The 23,096-nt window shown below is 41.1% G+C and overlaps 1 protein-coding gene across 6 annotated transcripts in view; it reads left to right on the forward strand.

Annotated features, from left to right (window-relative positions):
* Nucleotides 1-23,096, forward strand: part of dock9b (dedicator of cytokinesis 9b) — a 61,228-nt gene that overhangs the window by 29,814 nt on the left and 8,318 nt on the right. For 3 of the 6 annotated variants that reach the window (XM_071464600.1, XM_071464598.1, XM_071464599.1), the window contains exons 5-43: nt 780-849; nt 1,766-1,861; nt 2,642-2,776; nt 2,949-3,123; nt 3,445-3,500; nt 4,928-5,002; nt 5,120-5,260; nt 5,889-6,236; nt 6,318-6,400; nt 7,254-7,376; nt 7,496-7,575; nt 7,678-7,865; nt 8,457-8,522; nt 9,531-9,623; nt 9,845-9,956; nt 10,195-10,313; nt 11,157-11,243; nt 11,382-11,471; nt 11,653-11,768; nt 12,141-12,210; nt 12,311-12,436; nt 13,301-13,372; nt 13,455-13,601; nt 13,801-13,884; nt 13,989-14,100; nt 14,249-14,427; nt 14,523-14,630; nt 14,861-14,972; nt 15,215-15,345; nt 17,281-17,395; nt 17,498-17,564; nt 18,770-18,817; nt 19,736-19,872; nt 20,859-20,974; nt 21,079-21,216; nt 21,681-21,863; nt 21,984-22,097; nt 22,396-22,611; nt 22,731-22,788. In XM_071464600.1, coding sequence (XP_071320701.1) covers nt 780-849; nt 1,766-1,861; nt 2,642-2,776; nt 2,949-3,123; nt 3,445-3,500; nt 4,928-5,002; nt 5,120-5,260; nt 5,889-6,236; nt 6,318-6,400; nt 7,254-7,376; nt 7,496-7,575; nt 7,678-7,865; nt 8,457-8,522; nt 9,531-9,623; nt 9,845-9,956; nt 10,195-10,313; nt 11,157-11,243; nt 11,382-11,471; nt 11,653-11,768; nt 12,141-12,210; nt 12,311-12,436; nt 13,301-13,372; nt 13,455-13,601; nt 13,801-13,884; nt 13,989-14,100; nt 14,249-14,427; nt 14,523-14,630; nt 14,861-14,972; nt 15,215-15,345; nt 17,281-17,395; nt 17,498-17,564; nt 18,770-18,817; nt 19,736-19,872; nt 20,859-20,974; nt 21,079-21,216; nt 21,681-21,863; nt 21,984-22,097; nt 22,396-22,611; nt 22,731-22,788 — 4,586 coding nt within the window. The remainder of the gene's footprint in view (nt 1-779; nt 850-1,765; nt 1,862-2,641; nt 2,777-2,948; nt 3,124-3,444; nt 3,501-4,927; nt 5,003-5,119; nt 5,261-5,888; nt 6,237-6,317; nt 6,401-7,253; nt 7,377-7,495; nt 7,576-7,677; nt 7,866-8,456; nt 8,523-9,530; nt 9,624-9,844; nt 9,957-10,194; nt 10,314-11,156; nt 11,244-11,381; nt 11,472-11,652; nt 11,769-12,140; nt 12,211-12,310; nt 12,437-13,300; nt 13,373-13,454; nt 13,602-13,800; nt 13,885-13,988; nt 14,101-14,248; nt 14,428-14,522; nt 14,631-14,860; nt 14,973-15,214; nt 15,346-17,280; nt 17,396-17,497; nt 17,565-18,769; nt 18,818-19,735; nt 19,873-20,858; nt 20,975-21,078; nt 21,217-21,680; nt 21,864-21,983; nt 22,098-22,395; nt 22,612-22,730; nt 22,789-23,096) is intronic. The other 3 variants (XM_071464603.1, XM_071464601.1, XM_071464604.1) reach the window with 1 other exon arrangement.

Here is a 23,096-nt window from a genome sequence, read left to right on the forward strand (position 1 = left end):
CTTCCTTTGTTTTTCTACCAAGGATAAGCAGGGTTATTCTGGGACTGCTGCTGATTGATATCATTAAAGCCTAAGGGAAATCCCACAGTGCATTATTTGTCCGAAGGTTGAGCCACTTTCCTTAAGGACAGGAATGTTCTTTACAGATGTTGTGTGTCATGTTTAAAACATTGTTGAATGAAAACTAGACGAGCCCTGGCCTTGGCCTTGACACTGCTTACGCTAGTAGCTCCCCAGAGCGAACTGGGTTCTTGTAAAAGTCAAAGGGCAAAGTGTCCGTCTGGGGGTTTGAGCTGCACATAAGAGAAGCAGCTGCTGGATTTCAGCTAAATCCTGTAAAGCTAGAAACATTCCTAAGAAGTCTTGAAATACATTTTAAAAAACCCTTTTTTTTTTTTTTTGCATTTTTTTTTGCATTTTTCTTTGAGCCACACAGTCAAGAATTTGGTTTATAGTTTGTAGCCTCTTTCTTACCTTTGAGCCATAAATCAAGAATCTGCTCAAATCTGCCTTTTTAAAATTGTACCATAGCCAAGACTAGTCTGTATGAATCTATTTAAGACAGACACTGAAATCCCTATACATGCTTCCATAACATACAGAAGTAATTATTTGAGTGCCTCTCTTCCAATCAAATAACTCATTTCTAAACAATACCCAGCCTTAAACCTGTATATTAAGGGTGTTGCCTGTATGTGTGCATGTGGATGTGAGTCAAATGTTCATATTTTGGTGCTGTGACCTATAAAAAAAAAGTTTCCTTCTACCTTTCCTCTCAGTAAGGTGTTAAGACCTGAGAAACTGGCAGCTCACGTCTTCGAGGTGGACGAAGATGTGGAAAAAGATGAGGTACGCCCACTAATCCCAAACTTTCTCTCCACTTCATTCAGGAGGCCCTGTTTGTCCCACAGTCTTCTCACAGCACACAGTGGACGTGCGCTGTGTACCCACCTTTGTAGGCTCATATTACTCTTAAAATATCAATAAAGTACTGTGCCGTAATTGTGACCAGGTTCTTGGTTGCTCATTCGAGGAATAGCCGACAGCTAACAGATGGGCGCATGTGTATTAGCTATTTAAACAACTTTAGTGCTGGGCGGGAAAATGATAACTGCGTCGGACTTTTGCATTCCGGGTGTAAGATAGGGCCCTTTAAGTTTTAATAACAAAAGGGCAGGAAGTACAACTTCCTCTAGGCCTCACTGAGCCCTGTTCATGAGAGCACAAACACTATTCTACTCACACATGCATTTATTTAATTTCACTCCTCTCTCACAAACCACCCCTGGCTGTTTTCGTCGCTGCTCTCGACCCACTTCCCAGAATAACTAACATCTTCATGACATTTGTAGCATTTTAAAGAGACATCCCTTCCCAATAATTACCTCGCTTTGGGCATTGATTTAACTGAAGGCCAGTGACCTTTAATGCACATGCCGTCATGGCTGAAACCCCCTGAGATTAGAGAAGTGCAGCGTTGATCTTAATGTTGACCATAATGAAGAGGATTCGTCTCACAGTCAATGCAGCCCTCTCTCCTCCCGCTGGTCTTGAGGGCAGATTTTTAAGCTCAAAGCAAAATGTGTAAATTAACACGTGTGTGGGAGTGTGTATATGTTTTGAGCATTAATGGAAGATAGCGAGACATGCACTACATACTGTAGATATAAATGTTTGTAATTCTCATCCATCTTTCTTTGCGATTTTGTTCATTGAAAGGCTGAATACACGCATTCACGTGTGTCCTCTGCGTTTCCTCCCGCAGGACACAGCCTCCCTGGGATCTCAGAAGGGAGGAGTGTCTAAACATGGCTGGCTGTACAAAGGCAACATGAACAGTGCAATCAGTGTTACTATGCGGGTGAGTACAGGAGTGAAAGTTGTACTTGTGATTAAATGCAGCTACCCTCCCCTCATTCTTCTCTTCTTTGACTACTTAAAGCAACACAGCCTTTCGCAATCCATTTTCACATTTAATGTTGACTGGTAATTTTGACTGTAAAGGTCCCATGCTGTATAAGTATAAAGTGAGATTTCCATGTCTTTTCTAATTATAAAGCAGGTCTAGGTTCTATATTTATACTGTGAAAGTATCAAAGCGCTCCCAGCCTGTATTCAGAAACTGAACCTTAAAATAAGCTGTCAGGACTTCTGTAACTTTGTGATGTCACAACAAACCAGTCAACTGCGTCGGCCAACTTAGTATTAACAGCAGTTTACTTAGTTCACTTAGACTTAGACTTCATTCCTTTACTCTCCAAGAGCTGTCTCTAGCTGTGAAAAGCAACGCCAGTGGTAACGCTTGTTTCTATCACATCTTTGCCTCTACTGAAGTTAGCATGCTAACCAGCTAGCCCTGGCCCGCTTCGTCACTTTCTGATAGCGACTCACTGTAGCCTTCAATCGTTCTTGAAACCATTGTGCTGCGAGAAACCACATTTGGTTGCAGAGAAAACTTCTTACAAATAGCTCCCTTAAGTTGTCGGACCAATAATTTCAGGGAATCAGTAGCATCTTATTACAACATTTGTCTTTCTCCCTTTGCACGTAAGGAAATCAAATTAGTCTTTGCTTAAGGGAGCCTATAATAGAGAGTAAGAAGCCCTTTGCAATGTTGACGTTCTCTGTTTTCGTCCTCTAGTCCTTCAAGAGAAGGTACTTCCATCTGGCTCAGCTTGGAGATGGGTCTTATAACCTCAACTTCTACAAAGATGAAAACACCTCCAAAGAGCCCAAAGGAACCATCTTCCTTGACTCATGCATGGGTGTCGTTCAGGTAAAGGACTTCACTTTCTAGAGCTTTTGAAACCATAGAACACAAAGTGAATTTAGAAACATTAAAGCTTGCATTCTTTAAATTGTTTTTGTAGAAAATGGGCTTGTAAATATTTTGAGAAAGGATCAGAATGGACTCTATACAGTCTATGTTTGTATTTGTGTTCTTTTAGAACAGCAAAGTGCGTCGGTTTGCCTTTGAGCTGAAGATGCAGGATAAGAGCACGTTCCTGCTGGCTGCAGACAGTGAAGCAGAGATGGAGGAGTGGATCAGCACCCTCAACAAGATTCTCCACAGCAGCTTTGAACAGGCCATGCAGGAGAAGAGGAATGGAGACCTGCATGATGGTGTGTTTTTGTGCACCTTTTCCATTTCCTTGACATCTTTGTTGTCTGTCTTAGCAGCTTGATTAATTTTGCATGTACTTATTTGCCTTCCTTAGGCTGTTTGTGTTTATTTTCATGTTTCTTGTTTCAATTTGTTTTCCATGGAATCTTTTCTCTATTCAGTAGGAATGCAAATTGTTCATGCCCGATAAACAACTTCATTATCAATAGTTCTTTCTCATGTAATTCTCCTTCCCTTTTCATAGAGATGGAGAGACCAACACGTCATTATGTTTTCATATAATTGCTTAAGCACAGGGCTCATGTTGATCTCTCCAACAGATGAGGAGAATGGAAAAACAGACCTCTCCTCCGGAAGTTTTCAAGACAGCTTTCAGGTAGTCTGTTTTTTCCATCTATAATAACACGTTAAAACGATGCTCAGCAACTATTTTTGCCCATAAAACCAGCCTCAGCTCACCCTGTATGGATTAGCTGTGTCCACGTGCCGAGGAGGTGCCGTGGGTGCCCAGATGCTTTGCTCTGGAAGCTGTAACTGGGGCTTTGCTTTTAGCGGAATAGCGAAACAGCTGTATTTTCTGCATCCAGGTCCCCACATTTTCCTGTTGTTGCTAACCAAGCAAACATCTGCTTTGCTGTGTATGGTCTCCAAATGTAGAGGCCAGATGAGGCCAACACCGGTGCTGAGCAGGAATGGAACGTGGCAGTCTGAAAACAAACACTAAGAGGTGTAGTCTGGATTTGCAAAGTCTTAAGGCTGCTCTACTTAATATTTTATATCAGCAGTGGGTCAAATGTTACGTGAAAGGGGTCACTTGAAATGACAAACCCAAAGTTCCTCTCAGTTCCTCTCAGGTCTACAGATTTTTTTTTTTTTTTTTTTCATATCTTTGAGCTTATTATTTTGGTTTTTAAAGGGTGCTGTTTTAATGTTTTGGTCCAGTCTCACAGCTCTCATCAGCATCACATTCTGCTACAGCAAAGAGCTATTTTCGGAGAACAAGCTCTGATTAACTCACTGTACACAACCTGCCCAGCGCCACACAGCAGAGAGACAAAGTTAGCAACCGGCTGGTGAACATAGTGGAGCATTTAGCAGCTATAGAAGCAGATATTTCCAACACGTTAGCCATATCAACTTTAAAGGTGATAATATGTTGTGGTTACAGCAGTGTCCAAAAAATAAGGTCATGCATCTAAGAGTAGGAAGGTACTGTACGTGGAACAACTAGTTTGCAAAGACTAACATATGAACACAGACCTAAAAAGAAACAATGTTTGTCATGTTCAAAGTATTTTAATGGTAAGTCGAGACCTGCCATATTTTTATTGGGCAGCAATCAAACATGTTACAATAATTTTCTTTTTACATTTTTTCTTACAAACACAACCTTTCAAATGTGACCTTATAATATTTTCAAATAAAGGCCAGAATTTGCAAACTGTAATTCTTCACACAAGTAAAACTGACCTTGAAAAACTTGATTTAGTCGTTAGTGCTGTATAGATGAGGTCAGTGTAAATGATCGTCTCAAGTAAACAAAATCCATATGAGAAGAATGCAGAAGAGAAGAGGGGGCGATGAAGAAAATGGGAGCAGACTTGGGCTTCACAAAGACAAAGGAGGATGTGAATTAACATTGTTTTGCACATCGACCACAAAGATGATCTACACTGTCCTTGGATTTCCTGAGTACATTGCTCATGTGCTGTGTCTCATAGGGACGGTACGATCAAATCCATCCCTCTTCTTAGAAACTATCCAGTGATGTTAAACTGCAGTTTTTGCTTTGTTTTCTAACAGACCGCCAGAGATATTGAGTCCAAAATGAGAAGTGAAGCTCGCCTGAAACTGTTCACCCTGGATCCTTACACACAGGTGACGAAGATGACACCTGACTGCAGTCTGTCGATGCAGTGTCAATTAGATTTCAGCGCCTAATTATTTTTTTTTTTTGCAATTAAAGCCTTTTGACAGCATCTCCTGCCTCCACAGAAACTGGACTTTTCCGGCATCGAGCCAGACGTGCGGCAGTTTGAAGAGAAGTTTGGGAAGAGGGTCCTGGTCACCTGTAACGACCTGTCTTTCAACCTGCAGGGCTGCGTTGCAGAGAATGAAGAGGGGCCGACAACGAATGTATGTTCCAGTGAAAACCCAACAGTCAAATAGAGTTCATGGTGTTTATTGATCTATTTTTATTGATCTATTTTTTTATCAATGTTGACAGCGAAAGGCACAGGTCAGTTGGGTGCACATGTATTTGCTGCATAATTCTGGGAAATGTCCTTTAGCAAACGAGGGCGAGGTCTAAATCAGTTAAGAAGATCACAGACAGTTCAGATGGCCCACTTGGCTGGCCCCCTGTCAAAACTGGTGTTGTTGGCAGAGGGAGTTGTTGCTACCATGGCAACCAGCCTGGGCCTCCCACCACGCATTAGCATCAATCTGACGCCGGTTTCCTGCTGTCACTCTCCAGCGTCTCTGCCTCTGTGGAGGGAGTCCTCCTCTACGCTCAGCACTCAGCTGGGGAACCACAGCTATTAGCTCTGGTCCACTCACTCACAAATGGGTTTGTGTAATGGACACGCATAGTGGAAAGAGTGAATGGGAGGATGAATTACATCAATGGTACATTTTGACTTGATGGAAAATGAGAAGTGCACTAGGGAGGATCAGTTTAAACTGTCACTTTCCTTTTTTTCTTCCTCGTCTCTTTTTGTTTGTCTGACAAAAATATTTCCCTCCCTCTCCTCTTTCATGAAAGGTGGAGCCTTTCTATGTGGTCCTGTCCTTCTTTGACGTCCAGAACAGTAGAAAGATCTCAGCTGACTTCCACGTGGATCTCAATCATCCTTTGGTCCGACAGATGACGTCAGGCTCCGGGAGCGGGCAGGAGTTGCAAATCAACGGCAGCCGGGGTGATGGTCTGCTGGGAGGCTGCAGGCTGGCCAGTGGGCTCCCTGAGGGGGCTCTCCAATACCCCAGACAGGGGGTGTTTTCAGTCACGTGCCCCCATCCAGAGATCTTCCTAGTGGCCAGGATCGAGAAGGTCCTGCAGGGAGGGATTACTCACTGCACTGAACCCTATATGAAGAGCTCAGATTCTGCAAAGGTATGCACGTTTGCAGAGATGATGAGGATGTGGCTTTAAATCTATACAAATATATATAAATATATAAAAAATCTTGTCTAGGTGGCGCAAAAGGTGCTGAAGAATGCTAAGACAGCCTGTAGCAGACTGGGACAGTACAGGATGCCATTTGCTTGGGCTGCAAGGTATGAAAAACCATTGTGCATTCCTGTTTTCTTTTTTTCTTTGTGTCAATTAGCTTTGAAACGATAGTGTCACTTTTTGGACAATGTGCTAATCTACTTTGTGGGTGAGATGAGAGGATTGATGCCACTGTGATGTATGTTAGAAAGCAGCCTGTTAGCATAGGTTGACATAAAGACTGGAAACATCTGTTCAAGAGTAACCAAATCTGGCTACCAGCATTAGAGTGTGGCTCCGGCTGCATGCAGTATTTCTGTGTGTGTGCCCGGGATGTGGAACTTCCGATCTGGCCCAGTCCCCAACAAATACAAGGAGTAGCTCACAAGTCTAATTCAAAAAAACTCCCAAGTTAAAATGGCAAGATTTACTGCTGAAAGAAACATGTTCGCACCTTGGAAAAGTTGATGTCGCCAAAGCTATGTCCAAATATATATATACAGTCTATGGTTGCAAGGCAAGAATCAAGAACTAGTCCAGCACATAAAAGCCCATCAACTGCTCACAGCTATATCACAATATAGAGAGGTTATTGTGATGTTATAACTTAATATTGGTTATGTTGAAACAATGCATTCTTGTGGTTGCTAATTTGAACTATCAGATGCTGGTTTTGAAATAGAATAGTGTCTATTTATTGCTGTTCTACCAATAAATACAGACTATTTGAGGGAAAACTTAACTCTAAAAATCAAGGCAACCTACTCACTCCTGTCATGATACCATGTAGTGATGAAGTTTTAATATGCTGCATATAAAGTGAATGTAAATGGTTAAAGGCAAAGCAGCCTTTCCGGAGGTGCACTAACGTTGAACCGAAATGAAAACATTAAATGTTTCTGTTTCTTGTCTCTGCAGGCCTGTTTTCAAAGATGCGTCAGGAACTTTGGACAAAAGTGCTCGCTTCTCAGCTCTTTACAGACAGGACAGCAGCAAGCTGTCAGATGAGGACATGTTCAAACTGCTCGCTGACTTCAGAAAGTCCGTTTTTTGTTTTTTTTTTTTCCTCCTCTCTCTTTCTTCCCTGTTTTTAAGATGTCGGCGTGACTTGTTTTGATTCATTTTTGTAATCGCTGTTTCTATCTCTGTTTTCCCAACAGACCAGAGAAAATGGCCAAACTCCCCGTGCTCTTGGGGAACTTAGATGTAACTATTGACAGCGTGGCCCCTGATGTAACAAGTAAACCCTTCTAAATATTTACAAAACCACTTTGACCCATCTATTTATAATCAGGAGTCTTTAGGCTTGAACTCTGCAACTCCTCCCGTTTCCTGCCTGCAGACTGTGTCACTTCCTCCTACATCCCCGTGAGGAACTTTGAAGGCAATGGGCCAGGCAGCGCTCTTCTGGAGGTGGAGGAGTTCATGCCCTGCATCGCTAAGTGCTCCCAACCATTCACCATCTATAAAAACCACCTCTATGTCTACCCGAAACACCTCAAGTATGATGGGCAGAAATCCTTTGCTAAGGTACTTCGTGTGCAATGCATAGGAGTTCATGTAACAGATTATATCTTTAATTTTAAGCTTTTCTGTTGGCGGGTTCCTGATCTGCACTGTCAATACTTTATCTACATAAAATTTAATTTCAGAATGGCTTACTCTTTTTGGAAAGTAATGCTTTTGTTTGGCAGGCATTCTCTCATCGTTTTGCGTTCCTGTTTAGCCCGTGGCACAACTGGCAGCCGCCTCGAGCTCGTTCAGCCAAAGAGTGGAGCTGGATAGCATTATCCCTGCGCAGAGCAGCAGCCTCTGGTTAATATATTAATAGTGGGATGTTATTTTCACAAGGTCAGCCCCATATAGGAACCCAACCTGCCTTCTCTCCTTCATGTCTCCCTGCCCTCTTTTATTTTACCAAGAGCTGGCAATCCTTGGCCTGAAATATTTTCCCTCTTATTTTGAAACTGATGGACGTCTGAAATGGGCACAGAGAGGCCCAGTAGTGAAGGAGTCTGGAATTGGATCTAGGCCAACAGGGACATCATGGAACTAGTTCTTCCTTTTCCATTATAATCTGTCTTTTTTGTTTTTTTTTCCACTTTTGTCCCCCCCTTTCAGGCGAGGAATATCGCTGTTTGCATTGAATTCAAGGATTCTGATGAAGAAGAAGCCCAGCCGCTGAAGGTACATTAACACGTCATGTAAAAAATTTCATTTGAGCTGATTGACAAAATTCAAACCAACAGAGGTGTTGACTCGAGTCAAATGACTTGGACTTGATGTCTGATTGAACGAGTTTAGGACTTGGGACCCATTGGTTTTGACTTGGATCTTGTTGGTCTTGACTTGACTTGCTGGTCTTTAATTTGGAATTTTCTTGACCAGTTGGTCTTGACTTTGGACTTGTTGGTTTTGACTTGAAACTTGATTTGGGATACGTTGGTCTTGACATGGAAATTGTTGTCTTGGACTTTATAATGAGGACTTGTGACTTACTCGTGACTTCCAAAGCAATCGGTCTCATGCAATAACATTTTCGTATTCTAAAATTTTCGAACAGATTTTTTTTGCGCGGCTTGTTTGTCAGAATTTTCAAAGTCAGATTCACCAAACTCACAACAAAAAACAAAAACTTTCAAAAGCAAAGTTATACATGAGTATGTCCATTGTTCTTGTGATGCAGTCACAATCATTGAGATACTAGACAGTGACCTGCATAAAGATACTAAAATCTAAAAGATCTCTTAGTAAATAAAGCCATAATGGAGATGGTATGGTGGCAAGAATATTAAGTTTGCTTAAATTTAGTTTAAGATATTTTTTTAATTAAATGTTGATGTCGAACTACAAATCCATTCACTATAATTCTTAGCTCAAGTGTGTTTTTACTCCTGTGAGGACGCCAGTCAATCTGTTCACGACTCATATGACAGGTCATGAATTTTGTTCGTACCTAAGAGAAATTTCGAAGCACAAGTAAAATTGTGGATGCCCACAAATTCTCTAAAATCTCTTGCACGTGCCACTTCAGAACAAATCTATTTGTAAAAGTTCCTCTTGCATGAAGGGCCCTGTGACCTTGTCCTGCCTCTGCAAACCGACAACTGGAACCTTATTCATCATCCCGTGTTGTGATGGCTGTGTGTAAAAGCTCGCGCTCATCTTTTGCCCGTGTTTGCTTATCTCCCGCAGTGCATCTACGGACGTCCAGGAGGTCCTTTATTCACTAAGCAGGCGCATGCAGCCATCCTGCACCACCAGCAGAACCCTGAGTTCTACGATGAGGTGATATCTATGTTCATTCTACTCATATTAGTATAGTAGAGAGGCGCAAATATGTTCTGACATATGCTCCCATTCAAAATGTCATTTTTTTGACAGCAGTGTGTTTTGAAGTATGCAGGCATCTCTCATCCCTGCTCATGTTGTTTGAATCCCCACTGGAAATACTCTGCAGGCTGTATTAGGGAACTGAACCCCAGGAATCTTTTTTGTCTCACCTTCAGATAAAGATAGAGCTGCCTACCCAGCTGCACGAGAAGCATCACCTCCTCTTCACCTTCTATCACGTTAGTTGTGATAGCAACAGCAAGAAGAAAGACCTGGTGGAGACTCCAGGTGGGAGCTTTCGCTCGCTCTTCTCCCACAGAATGGAAACAGGAGCAGGGGTTTTTAAATGCATCCCACAAAATATGAAATAACCAGTTAATGTAAATTAGCTGCAGTTTGATGCAGGCACATTTTTACGCAGTGTGATGGTTGTTTTATGAGTAGCTCCAGGAAGTGGAGATATTTGAAATCCTGATCCCCGTGCTGTGGCTTCTGTACCCGACTGTTACCTGCTCCTCATCCACAGTGGGTTCCGCCTGGCTGCCTCTGCTGAGGGACGGCAGAGTCATCATGAGCGAACAGCAGCTGTCTGTGGCCGCCAATCTACCCGCCGGCTACCTGAGCTCCCAGGATGGTGTCACCAAGGTGAGAAAAACAGATGATTAATATTAACGTTGGATTTTTATTATTTATTTTTTTTTCGAATATGTGTAATAAAAGTCAAGAGAGTGCTGTGAACCCATAACCTGCTGAGCTGAGCTCTCAGGACCTTCTGGCTACCTTCTTGTTTTTTTTTTTGCAAGTCATTTTTGCTGCATTATTTTTCTTTTTAAAGGATATTAGAGCTTTAGACTTAATTTGTTTTGTCGGTCAAAGCATTTTCATGTACTGGTCCTAAACCAATTTCCAAAACCATTAAGATGCAGTTAGTGGTTAATGGTTAATGGGACCTTTTCCAGATCATAAAGTCTTGCACATAAAATGTTTGCAAATCTGCAAGTCAATCAATAGCACGCTACCATTACGATCCCAATTAGTCTTACTGATGTAGGGCTAATAGGGTTAATGTAAATGTAATTAAAACTCTTGTATAATGTATACAGGAGTGGCTCATCAGATTAGCGTTTTGTGCTTAATGCTTTCAAATTCAACTGCATGTGTTGAATATAATTCTGGACACGTGTGTCTTGTGAGCAAATTTTTTTTGAGAAAAGAATTAATTTATGTCATTTGTTTTCATAAGAAGCCTGTTTTAAAAAGCTTTTATTTTAGTCTATCTTACAGTACACTTCAGCCATATGCCGAATCAGCTTAACCTCCCCATATTACAAAGATTATAGATAGAGAAACAGTTCGATGTTGAAAATAATTTGAATATTTAAAGTATTAACATGCTGTTTTCCTATTGGCTGGTTTCCGTATTGATCGACACAGTGCAGTTTTTATTCGGTATCCAGGACGATAATTGTTGCCTACTTGTTTCTGCAGCACTCAGCCTCAGAGGTCAAATGGGTCGATGGAGGAAAACCCCTGTTCAAAGTCTCAACTCATCTTGTTTCCACGGTTTACACTCAGGTATATACACAGACACTCATTTGATTACAGTATGTTCACAGTAAGTTATAGGATGTTCTTGATGGAAAAAAAAAAAAAACAAAAAAACTGGGCTAAAATGCAAATAAAGCGAAATATAGATTAATGTGTTTCCTTTAGGACCAGCACTTGCACAACTTCTTCCACCACTGTCAAAGCATGGAGATGTCAGAACAAGCATCAGAGGGGGAGCTGGTGAAATACCTGAAGGTATGCAGAGCTCCACTTATCCACAATGCCCTGAGGGAAAAGAAACACACCCTGTTCTTCATGCCCCATCACATACAATCTATTCACCTAACCTTCGAGGGAATGTAAAGAGCCACAGTCGACTTTCATTTAACTTTTTTTTTTTTTTCTTTTCTTGCTTCCCGTCTCTCACCTCTAATAGAGTCTCCATGCAATGGAGGGTCATGTGATGGTCAACTTTCTGCCCACCGTCCTCAACCAGCTGTTCTGTGTCCTAACCAGAGCCACACATGAGGATGTGGCTGTCAACGTGACCAGGCAGGCCACACGCACACGTGCACACACGCTTATGAAAAGTTACATACACATTTTTTTTGTCTGTTTTTAAATTATAATACCACTTTTATTTGCTTCTCATTTCAAAGCAGCATATTCCTCTGTTTTTCTTGAATAGCCTGAAGCCTTTTTCAGTCACCTATGGCCCTCACACACCATCGGTGTGTTTGATATCTCAGTTGTGAGTGGTGCTAGTCTTTGAAGGTCTGTAGGCAGCATGTAAATGAGGTGTCAGCACCTTAAAGTTCATAAAGTTTCAAATTTGGTTTGTTCCCTTTAGGAATCCCTCACGTCCTCCTTTCTTATTCTTTTATATTTTCATGTTATCATCTGTTTCTCTTTCTTCCTCCTCAGGGTGATGGTGCATGTTGTGGCGCAGTGCCACGAAGAGGGGCTTGAGCATTACCTGAGATCTTATGTCAAGGTGCAGTAGACATGCCAAGACGGTGTGTTCATGTGCCCCTGTGTTTCTGTAGAAATGGAGACGATATAATCGGATTCTTTTCCTCCCTCGTTCCGCTCAGTTCGTGTTTAAGCCAGAGCCTTATTCCTCCACCAATGTGAAGACAGTCCACGAGGAGCTGGCCAAAGCCATGACAGCCATACTCAAGCCATCTACTGACTTCCTAACTAGCAACAAGCTGCTAAAGGTAACCTGCATTCATCGCTAAAAACTATTTGCTTATATTAATAAAAAAAGAGTTTTTTATTATCTTACCCTCCCATTATAAACCTTTTTTTGTATTTCTTTAATTGCACAATTAAAGAAAAATACACTGGGAATAGCAAAGGTATAATATATATAAATAATATCCAGTGCAGGGAGATTAATGTTGAAATTTAACCATATTAGAGAATGTAAGAATTAACAATAGAAGATAACTACCTACCAGTAAGCTAATAGAAGCAAAATAAATATAGTAAAAACAACAATAACAACAATATCAGAATAAAAGAAATATAAATAGAAACAGGAAATCTAATTTTCTCTGTCCACTTTAAATATTTGTGCATAGCATTGAGTACATATTATTACATTTAAAGGTAGCTAGTTAATTACCATTTCCTGTCTTCCCTGTCATGGTTGGACGTAGCTACTGCCTCTCCTTACAAAGATATCAGTTCATCAAATTTGATCTTTTTTCAATTACAGATAACAGCTTGGGAAAAGTCAGTGTATAAATGATACATTTATAAATACACTCTTGCTTTACCTGATAATTATACATTTCTATGCTCAATAATTTTTATGATAAAACAGATATTGAAAAGTCTGATTCTAAACTTCATTTTGACAAAATATGTGGTTACTGCTTTTTGCCTTTGTGTGGCAGTGTTGCTCTTTGTTCCAAATCTGTGTTTGTTTTGTCACTTCTTGTTCCAGTCCACACAGAGAAGAGATTATGCTTTTTTAAAATGTATTTTAAAATGTATTTTTAAGCATTTTGTGATTTTAATTGTTACACATTTACTATGACAGTTTTGATTGCGCTGACTTTGTGTTCATGTCGCAGCACTCGTGGTTCTTCTTTGAAGCTCTGGTGAAATCGATGGCTCACTATCTCATGGAGAGTGGAAAGGTCAAGGTCGGTCTTTGTTTTAGTTCTCTCTCTTTTTCTTTAACCCCTTTCCTCCGAGCCTGATTCATCTCCTCTTTTTCTTGTCCAGCTGTCCAGGAACCAGCGTTTTTCTGCATCCTTCTATCACGCAGTGGAGACTCTGGTCAATATGCTGATGCCGCACATCACCCAGAAATACAAGGACAACCTGGACGCGGCTCATAATGCCAACCACAGCCTGGCAGTGTTCATCAAGGTTGGCACTTCTTACCTGCAATGCAGCACTGTGATTGAATAAGTTGATTAGTTTTAGCCTCTACTGCAGAGTCCTGTATAAACCATCCTTACTCCAGATTGTTTATATTCATTTAAAACAATGATTCAGTTCATTTCAAAGAAAAGTTCAGATTTTGAACGTGTGGTCATTTACTGCATTTGTTCCCTTTTCCACTCAGCGCTGCTTCACCTTCATGGACAGAGGCTTCGTATTCAAGCAGATCAACAACTACATGAACTGCTTTGTGCCCGGAGACCCAAAGGTTAAAAGGCTCGGCTGATACTTTTTCTTTAATGGTTTTATCCAAGTTATTAAACATGAAGTCTAAGCCTACATATAATGTCTTTTCTCTTGTGTTCCTGGCAGACTTTATATGAGTTCAAGTTTGAGTTCCTGCGGGTTGTTTGCAGCCACGAGCATTACGTTCCTCTCAATCTGCCCATGCCCTTCGGAAAAGGCAGAATACAGAGATTCCAAGGTAACAAAAAAAAAACCCCAAACAGTTAACACAGTTTCATCTAAGTGAAATGCAATTTTTATGATGCTTGTTCTCTGCATCCTGTTCTGTTCAACGACTTCCTGTCTTTAATTTGAGAGTGATTTCTGTTGATTGACGCCCGCTGCAGATCTCCAGCTGGACTACTCTCTGACTGATGACTTCTGTCGAAACCATTTCCTGGTGGGGCTGCTGCTCAGGGAGGTGGGCGGGGCTCTCCAGGAGTTCCGAGAGATCCGTCAGATCGCCATCCAGGTGCTCAAGGGACTGATGATCAAACACACATTCGACGACCGCTATGCTGCGAAAGTGAGTTCTACGCAACTTCAACCCACTAAATTTCTCATCAGTTGGACTTTGAACAACTTTTCAATCCATGATCACCCTTCTGTTTGTCATTCCAGAGCCAACAGGCCAGACTTGCCACCCTGTACCTCCCTCTGTTTGGCCTGCTTCAGGAGAACGTCCACAGACTTGACATCAAGGACTCAGCACCTCTCAGCAACCTCAGTGTAAGCCTGACATCTAGTGCTGGGAAGCTGAATAGCATCTATTCCCAGCCAGCGCCAGACTTGCCATCCCTCCAAAACATTAAGTCCCGGGTTAATGACAGCTCAACATGTCACTGGCTTAAACATTTTTAAAGCAACATTAGTGTTTTATCCTAAGCTGAAAGCATGTTTTTATTGTAATTTCACAATAAAAGCCCTGTAATGTAATGCTTTGTTGCTTTCTGTCCCAGAATGCGAGGGAGGATTCTCTGGTGCCGAACTCCATCGTGACTCCCCAGAAACCCGGGAGTTGCATAGAAAATGCTCTCCACAAAGATGTGTTTGGGGTCATCTCTGGAACAGGTGACTCCTTCCTCCATTATCAGTGACAAGCACATGAAGTTCTCTCACAAACACAAAGATGTACAGTGTTTGATACGTCGAGCCAAGGCTTATTTAAATTTACACCAGTTTTTCACCACAAATGATTTTGTTATTTTTACAAATGCATTTACTCTTCTCCATGCTTACTTCATCCCATCTTCTGACATGTAACAAACTAGAGTTTTATTTATTTATTTATTGTTTGTGCTCTGCCCCTGCAGCGTCCCCTCACAGCTCCACTCCCAATGTCAGCTCGGTTCACCACGCAGACTCCAGAGGCTCCCTGGTCTCCACCGACTCTGGAAACAGCCTGCTGGACAAGAGCAGTGACAAGACCAACTCCCTGGAGAAGGTACATGGATGCATGAATTTTGGACACTGTGTCCAAACTTCTATTTTATTGGGCACATTCTGTAATCTATCTAATATTCTCCTTTACCTGTAAATCTTTCCAGAGATCCTCATCAGTTCATTAGTTCCTCAGCTGACTGCAGTAAAGGACCTGTATAGATACAGATAACATGTATCCCCTTTGCCGACTACTTGTCCCATATGAAAGATCTTCTCCCTATACAGATTAAATGGTCACTCAATGTGGAAGAGAAGCGGTCTGTTGTGATATCCCCAACATTTTATATGCCCCTGCCCATTAGGGGTGTTGTAAAATTTATTTCCTCTATCTGTCATACTGTTAACAGTTTTTCGTTTGCAACATTAAAGGTCCCATATTTTACACTTTTGTGTTTATTTTAAGTATTGACATCCATAAGAAGATATATTTGTGGTTTTAAGAACCAAAAACCATCTCAATGTAGTTTTACATCTCCTCTCCCAGGAGCTCTAGTAACAAAAGGTCGGTGAGCCAATCAGAAGAGAGGCTCTGAGCTTCTCTTCTGATTGGCTGACTGTTTTCTGAGTGATTGAATAAAAATGTGTCAGATTTCAGGTAAACATCCAGAGAAACCAAATCCTGTGAGGCTGGATGGTGGGTCCAGGTGGGCGGGGCTTGGGGCATGGCTGAAACTGCTTTGCTGTGACATCACAAAGTTACAGAAGTCCTGATGGCTCATTTGAAGGCTCAGTTTCTGAATACAGGCTGTGTACATTTCTCTGTGGACTGAGGCTTTGATACTTTCACAGTAATAATATAGAACCTAGACCTGCTTTATAATCAAAAAACACATGGAAATCCCACCTTATACAATATGGGACCTTTAATGATAATGATGATACTTTCTAGTATGACTTTCTCATTCAGTAGGTCTTGTTTTCAGAGGGATGGACTTGCTGTTTGGTTTTCGGTTTTGATGTATTGAAAAAATATATATGTTTTTGTCCCTATTTGTGTATATAGTATCCATATATTTACTTACATATATAGTGCAAATGTGTTGACTGAGGTTGTCAGTGTGAGAAAGTGAATGAAATTTCCTCCTCAGGTGAAAACATTAAACACCATTCCCATGACTTTTTTCTTAATAATCTGCACCCTTGGACATCCATGCTCTCCTCACACCCCCCCTCGTCCAGAGCTCCCACACTCCTTCTCCTCGCTCTGTAACTTCCCAACTCCACCAAAAAGAGAGATTTACTAGGAGGCACTCGGTCAACGTGCCCCCTCTCCCCTTGGACCCCGAGGATCGAGCCCCACCTCTGAACTGTGCCACTAAGCGGGTCACCATCGACTTCTCCCTCCTCACAGTACCCCTGCCTGACCTGCTGCAGGACAGTGACAGTGATAATGTCAAGCCGGCTGCAGGCCAGAGTGTGGATGGAAATCAGGAAGAGAACATACCTATACAAGTATTCTGTTTGACCTTTGTGACCCCTCCACCAGCAGGTTTTGGCTAGAATTGTACAGATTTGTGTCAGTAAACCATATTTGATGCTTTTGGTACTTGAAGTCCCAGTGAATTCAAACACATCTGTACAATATGTCCAAAATCCTCCCAACATTCTTCTCTTCTGCGTGTCCCACATGAGGGAGTGTGTTTTTACCGATGCGGAGGTTGAACTGACCTCTTTTCACTTATTTCCTCACATGCTATAATGTAGCTGTAAATGTCTTTCTTGGTGTTTCTATCTCGAAGCACAGAACGGCTTCGGCAAATGTTACCTTTTTGGCTCCTGTGTCCTTTTCTCCTCCGAGGAGAAAACTTGACATTTCTCATCTCTGACATTTGGCTTGATTGAGTGATGTTCTTTATGTGTTTGACGTGTTGATTTTTCTGCAACTCTGCCGTCTGATTTCTTCTTTGTCTCCTTCTGCTTTCTTCCTATGCATCAGAACCAGTGTGCGTCGGCTCTGGGCAGCACTGTGCTGCGCTGTGACAAACTGGACAGGGATGAGATCAAAAACCTGCTCATGTGCTTTCTGCATATCCTCAAGAGCATGTCAGAGGGTAGGACAGCCTGCTGTACTTGATTTTGACACAAGCTGATATTAACAACAGCCCTAGAGTAAACCTTTTCTTACTATTTTCTTACCATTTCGTCATTCTCAGAGGCCCTTTTTGCTTACTGGAACAAAGCAGCTTCCTCAGAACTAATGGACTTCTTTACGTTAATAGAGTAAGTACAGAACTAGACGACCTCTGTATGATCACATACATGTGTGGTCGAGAGTAAGATTTAGCTGAAATTACAGCTGGAAATAATTATTAGCCTTTGATTTAATCCCACCAGACTATTAAAAGTTACAGCATTGAATAATAGCCAGAGGTGTTTCTGCAGAACATAATGACATCACAGTGAAGTTGACCTTTTAACTTGTGGGGATACAATGTTAAAACTTAATTTTATCCTTAAAGACATTTGAGTCAAACTGTGTCATAATTAAAGTATGAATTCATGAGTTATGGCCAAAAAACATGTTCTGTGAGGTCATTGTGATCTTGACCTTTGACCTTTGATCACCAATATCTACTCAGTTTGTCCTTGAGTCCAACACTTGCCAAATTTGAAGAAATTCCCCCAAGGCGTTATTCAGATATTGTGTCAAAAATCAAAAACATAATACATCAAACATTTGAAGGGTTTTTAAATATTTAAAGGGTACATTTATTGTTAGTTTTTTTAAATCATTTTTTTATGTCGAACTTTCTTTTACAGAGATAACTATACAGCATCAACCAGTACCACAAAGTAAAACCACATACCACAGTACTTACAGCCTAACCCTCTTTGTATTTCCGTAGATGGGCTATTAAATTGCATAAAACAACAATAAAATGCATAAAGAAAGCAAAACACAAAACTCCACAGGAAAATACACACAATACAACACAAAGTACAAAAAAATTATATAATAAAACACTGTCCCCCATCTTTCATAGCTGTGCAAAACACAACCTGAAACAGCAGAGGCCTATATATCCTGACTTTTAGTTTGTATTATGAATCAAATCTACAATTCACATAATGCAGCTGGATATTGTCTTTAGAGAATGCCCTTCAGAACCACAGAGGACATTATGCAACTGTTTTACTGAGTGGTACTCCTTGTGACGAGTAAACTGACCTTCTAAATGTCTAAAATCATAACCCTGTAAAGTTCAGTACAATGGGGCAATAATTTTGCCCTTACAGACCAGGGTAAAGGTTTTTTTTTAGAAAACGACTATATTTGTTCTAAATAATTAGACTTTACTGATTTTATTTTTCTTTGCTGGAAGTAGGAGCTCGTGCACAATAAAGTAAATACAGCCTGAATGCCTGATGCCTTGATTCTGTTAATGGTCTCTGACTGATCTCCCCTGGTTGTGTTTGCCCTGCAGAGTCTGCCTCCATCAGTTCAGATATATGGGCAAGAGATTCATCGCCAGGTAGAGTACATGCTGCTCTGTTCAAGGAAATTGATGACGTCACATATCTCATGTGATATTCAAATTATGAGTTTATTCTTGAACTGAAACTGATAATGTTTTCACCATCTATGCAATAACATGACTTACAAACAAAACTTCTTACTGAATCTTTTAACCCCTTGCTGTTGGTTTGTTCTCTCATCTCTAACACTGCTGCCAAGTTGTTTTGTGGTTAATGTCCTGGCCTCAGGCCCCTCTTGCATGGGTAAGAGATTCCTGTCTGTTTTTTCTCACTTTACTTAATTAAATGCATGATGCTTCCATTTGTCTTTGTTACCAAAGTTCAGACTGTTCATTCTAGCAAACTGTGAATCTGCTGTATGATTACTTACTGCCAATTTCTTTATTTCATAATTTTGTCCCTCTTCATCTATGTATTAACTTTCCAATACTTTAAAGGTCCCATATTGTATAAAGTGAGAGATTTCCATGTCTTTTTTTATTATAGATCAGATCTAGGTTGTGTTTTAATACTGTGAAAGTATCTAAGTGCTCAGTCCACAGAGAAAATGTATTCAGAAACTGAGCCTTAAAATGTAACTTTGTGATGTCACAACAAAGCAGTCAGCACTCTCAGCCGTGCTCCAAGCCCCACCCACCTGAACCCACCATCCAACCTTGCAGATTTAGTTTCTCTGAGTGTTTACCTGAAATCTGCTATATTTTTATTCAATCACTCAGAAAACAGTCAGCCAACCAGAGGAGAGGCTCAGCGTCTCTCTTCTGATTGGCTCACCAACCTTTTGTTACTAGAGCTTCAGAGAGAAGCCTGAGAGGGGAGATGTAAAACTACATTGAGATGTATAAAGAAAAGTGTACAATATGGGACCTTTAACTTAACTTATCAGTAATGGTGTTTTTTCCTCTCCCCAACAGGAACCAGGAGGGGACTGGGCCTGTAGCTCCAGACAGGAAGTCTCTGACTCTACCTGTGTCTCGTAACAGGGCGGGGATCCTGCACGCTCGCCTCCAGCAGCTGGGAGCTCTGGAGAATGCTCACACCTTCAACAACAGTAAGCTCCTCCTGTCTCATCTTTACAGACAACCTTAGTAGAGATGTACATGAATACCGTATGCAAACAGTTGTGCTGTAATGTTACTTTCCCCTTGTCAGACAACTTACAGCATTTGACCGAAGACATCATACATAAAGCAGCAGGACTTTCCCAGATGCAAAAAAGTATACGCACAATGACTGAGAGGGCTTTTGAGATGTTAGTCCGTAGCTTTCATGAAAACTTAAAATAAACTTCATTTTTCATCTGGATCTTTATTTAATATGTAGTAAAACCCACTGAGCTTTTACTGTATGGTCTGTTTTGTCAACAGCTTTCTCGTATAATTATATTTATGTACATTAACTAAGTATAAGTATACTGCATACAATAAGTATAAATTGTATTCAATTGGATTTTAACAATTTTACTTGAAGGTCCCATTTACACTTTTCCAGGTGGGCTGGGCTTGGGGCATGGCTGAGAGCAGTGACTGCTTTGTTGTGACATCACAAAGTTACAGAAGTCCTGACGGCTCGTCTTAAGGCTCAGTTTCTGAATACAGGCTGTGTGCATTTCTCTGTGGACTGAGCTCTTTAAAACTTTCACAGTGTTAAGATAGAACCTAAACCTGATCTTTAAATTTGAGTCACCTCATATGAAAGCTTATTTCAAAATAAGAGCTCACTTTTATTCAAATATTTTAATCTAACATTAACAAACCAATTATAGCTGGATAGCACCGTGTTAACATGATAGAATTAAGGCATGTTTGTACCTTGGGGACCTGGGCGTCACTTAATCAATGTGTTTTGTTGACCTCTAATGGCAGCCAGTAATAGTTGCAATAAAAATCACAGAACTTGCTGCCAGAAATAAGTCATTTATACTTATCACAAAAGCAATCAAACCAAAGTAGGTCATGTGCTGCGTTTCTGCAAAAGTCATATTTATCACTCCAATAAAGTGATATCTCAAACATCGACCTTGTGCTTTCTGTCCAGTGTACTCTCATACAGAAGCAGATGTGAACAGCCAGTGCCTGCTGGAGGCCAATGTGTCCACAGAGGTCTGTCTGACTGTACTGGACACACTCAGCATCTTCATCATGGGATTCAAGGTGTCAGCTGAGACAGTCATACATGCGTACATGCTACACTAAAACTGCAAAGCGTGACATCTCGTGTCTCACATTCTGGTTTGTTGGTCCTCCTGTGTCCACAGACCCAGCTGACCTCAGACCTGGGTCACAACCCCCTGATGAAGAAAGTTTTCCAGGTGCATTTGTGCTTCCTGCAGATCCCTCAGTCTGAGGCCGCCCTCAAACAGGTCTTCACATCACTGAGGACCTTCATCTACAAGGTGAAACCTTATTAAATCCCATTTTTTCAGGCAGATGATCTGACTTAGAAATTCTTTTTATTATATTTCACTTGATAGTTCCTCTCTTTCTTTACATATCCCAAAGCCTAATTATAATTTGCCAAGCATTAAACAGGGTTTAGACTACGTATACCTTACATATTATTCAGTATTTAGCACTGACACATTTATTTTTTGTCAGTTTTCACTTTTTTTTAATTATCTGTTCACTTATTTATTTATTTATTTATTTTACTTTTTCCCCTTTTTTGGTTTGTTTTTCTTTTTCTTGGATAATGTTCGAATTCTTAGGACAATCCTTATACCGTCATATCTGTTTTATAAATGTGAGTGTATATTAATATAATACTATAAATAAAACAATGAAATAAAATAGGACATGACAATAAAACATATTCGAAGCATAAATTGCCATGCATTATATATCTCCCTACGTCCTCCAGTTCCCCTGTACCTTCTTTGACGGCCGCGCCGACATGTGTGCCTCTCTGTGCTATGAAATCCTGAAGTGCTGTAACTCCAAGCTGAGCTCCATTCGCAGTGATGCCGCCCATCTTCTCTACTTCCTCATGAAAAGTAACTTTGACTACACGGGCCGCAGGTCTTTTGTGCGGACGCACCTGCAGGTAGGTGCTATGCCAAGTCATGAATACGACGACTTTTCTTTTTCGTTTTTCTGCGAGCTCTGAATTCATGCATTGGCGTTGCGTTGATCACTTTTTTTTCTTCCCTCACAACTCACACAGGTGGTAATTGCTGTCAGTCAGCTGATTGCTGACGTCATTGGCATCGGGGGTACCCGCTTCCAGCAGTCTCTCTCTATCATCAACAACTGTGCCAACAGTGACAAGAACATCAAGGTGAGGGGTGGAGGCTGGCTTAAAAGTGATGGAGTAACCTTTGGCCTTCTCTGTTTTTATGGTTTTGGTTGTGTTTTAAGGTTGTTTGGTCTGTCCCACTCTTGTCAGTAACGCCTTGGGGTTGTTTTTTGAAAATTCAGTTGGATTTAAAGATGGGCTTATTAGATTTCGGCGGAAAAAGGTCAAAGGTCAAGGTCATGGTGACCTCACAACCAGTTTTCCAGTTTTCTTTTGCCACGGAAGTGTAATCCTTGATACTTTCATCCTTGATATGATTTGCCTCTTTTGTCCTTTCCAGCATACGGCATTTCCCTCAGATGTGAAGGACCTGACAAAGCGCATCAGGACAGTGCTGATGGCCACAGAGCAGATGAAGGAGCACGAGAACGACCCGGAGATGCTGGTGGACCTCCAGTACAGCTTGGCCAAGTCTTACACCAGCACGCCCGAGCTCCGCAAGACCTGGCTGGACAGCATGGCGCGCATCCACAACAAGAATGGAGACCTTTCCGAGGTGTTTTTTTTTTTTTTTTTACAATGCTTGTTAAGAGTCCGTTTTTAAGTTTAGGTGTAGTGGGTATAGCTCTACAGGAAGCTGCAACACTTTAATACTCTGCTTTTTTGCACCTGCAGACAGCCATGTGTTACGTGCATGTTGCTGCTCTGGTGGCGGAGTACCTGTGGAGAAAAGGTGAGTCGTGGATATAGGAGTGTGTGTCTCCTGGTAATGGTATGCTTCATTAGTATATATATAATCACTGACCTTTTGAACTCCAATTTTTATGGTCCTGCTTTACAGAGGCCATATAAATGAGTCAGTGGTGAGAATTACCACAGTTGAAAGAAGCTTATCCTGGAATGACTGTTTAATAGACTAAATAAATCTGATGTTCTAAAGAAAGTTCATGGGCGGTTGTAAGAGTCCATGTCACTAGACTAATGATGCAGATTCCTCCTCTTGTTTTAGTGGCTCTATAATACAATAAATCAATACACCAC

Source organism: Trachinotus anak, unplaced genomic scaffold, assembly GCF_046630095.1.
Source record: "Trachinotus anak isolate AG129_WGS33_773 ecotype Australia unplaced genomic scaffold, CSIRO_AGI_Tana_v1 ptg000026l, whole genome shotgun sequence".
NCBI lineage: Eukaryota > Metazoa > Chordata > Actinopteri > Carangiformes > Carangidae > Trachinotus > Trachinotus anak.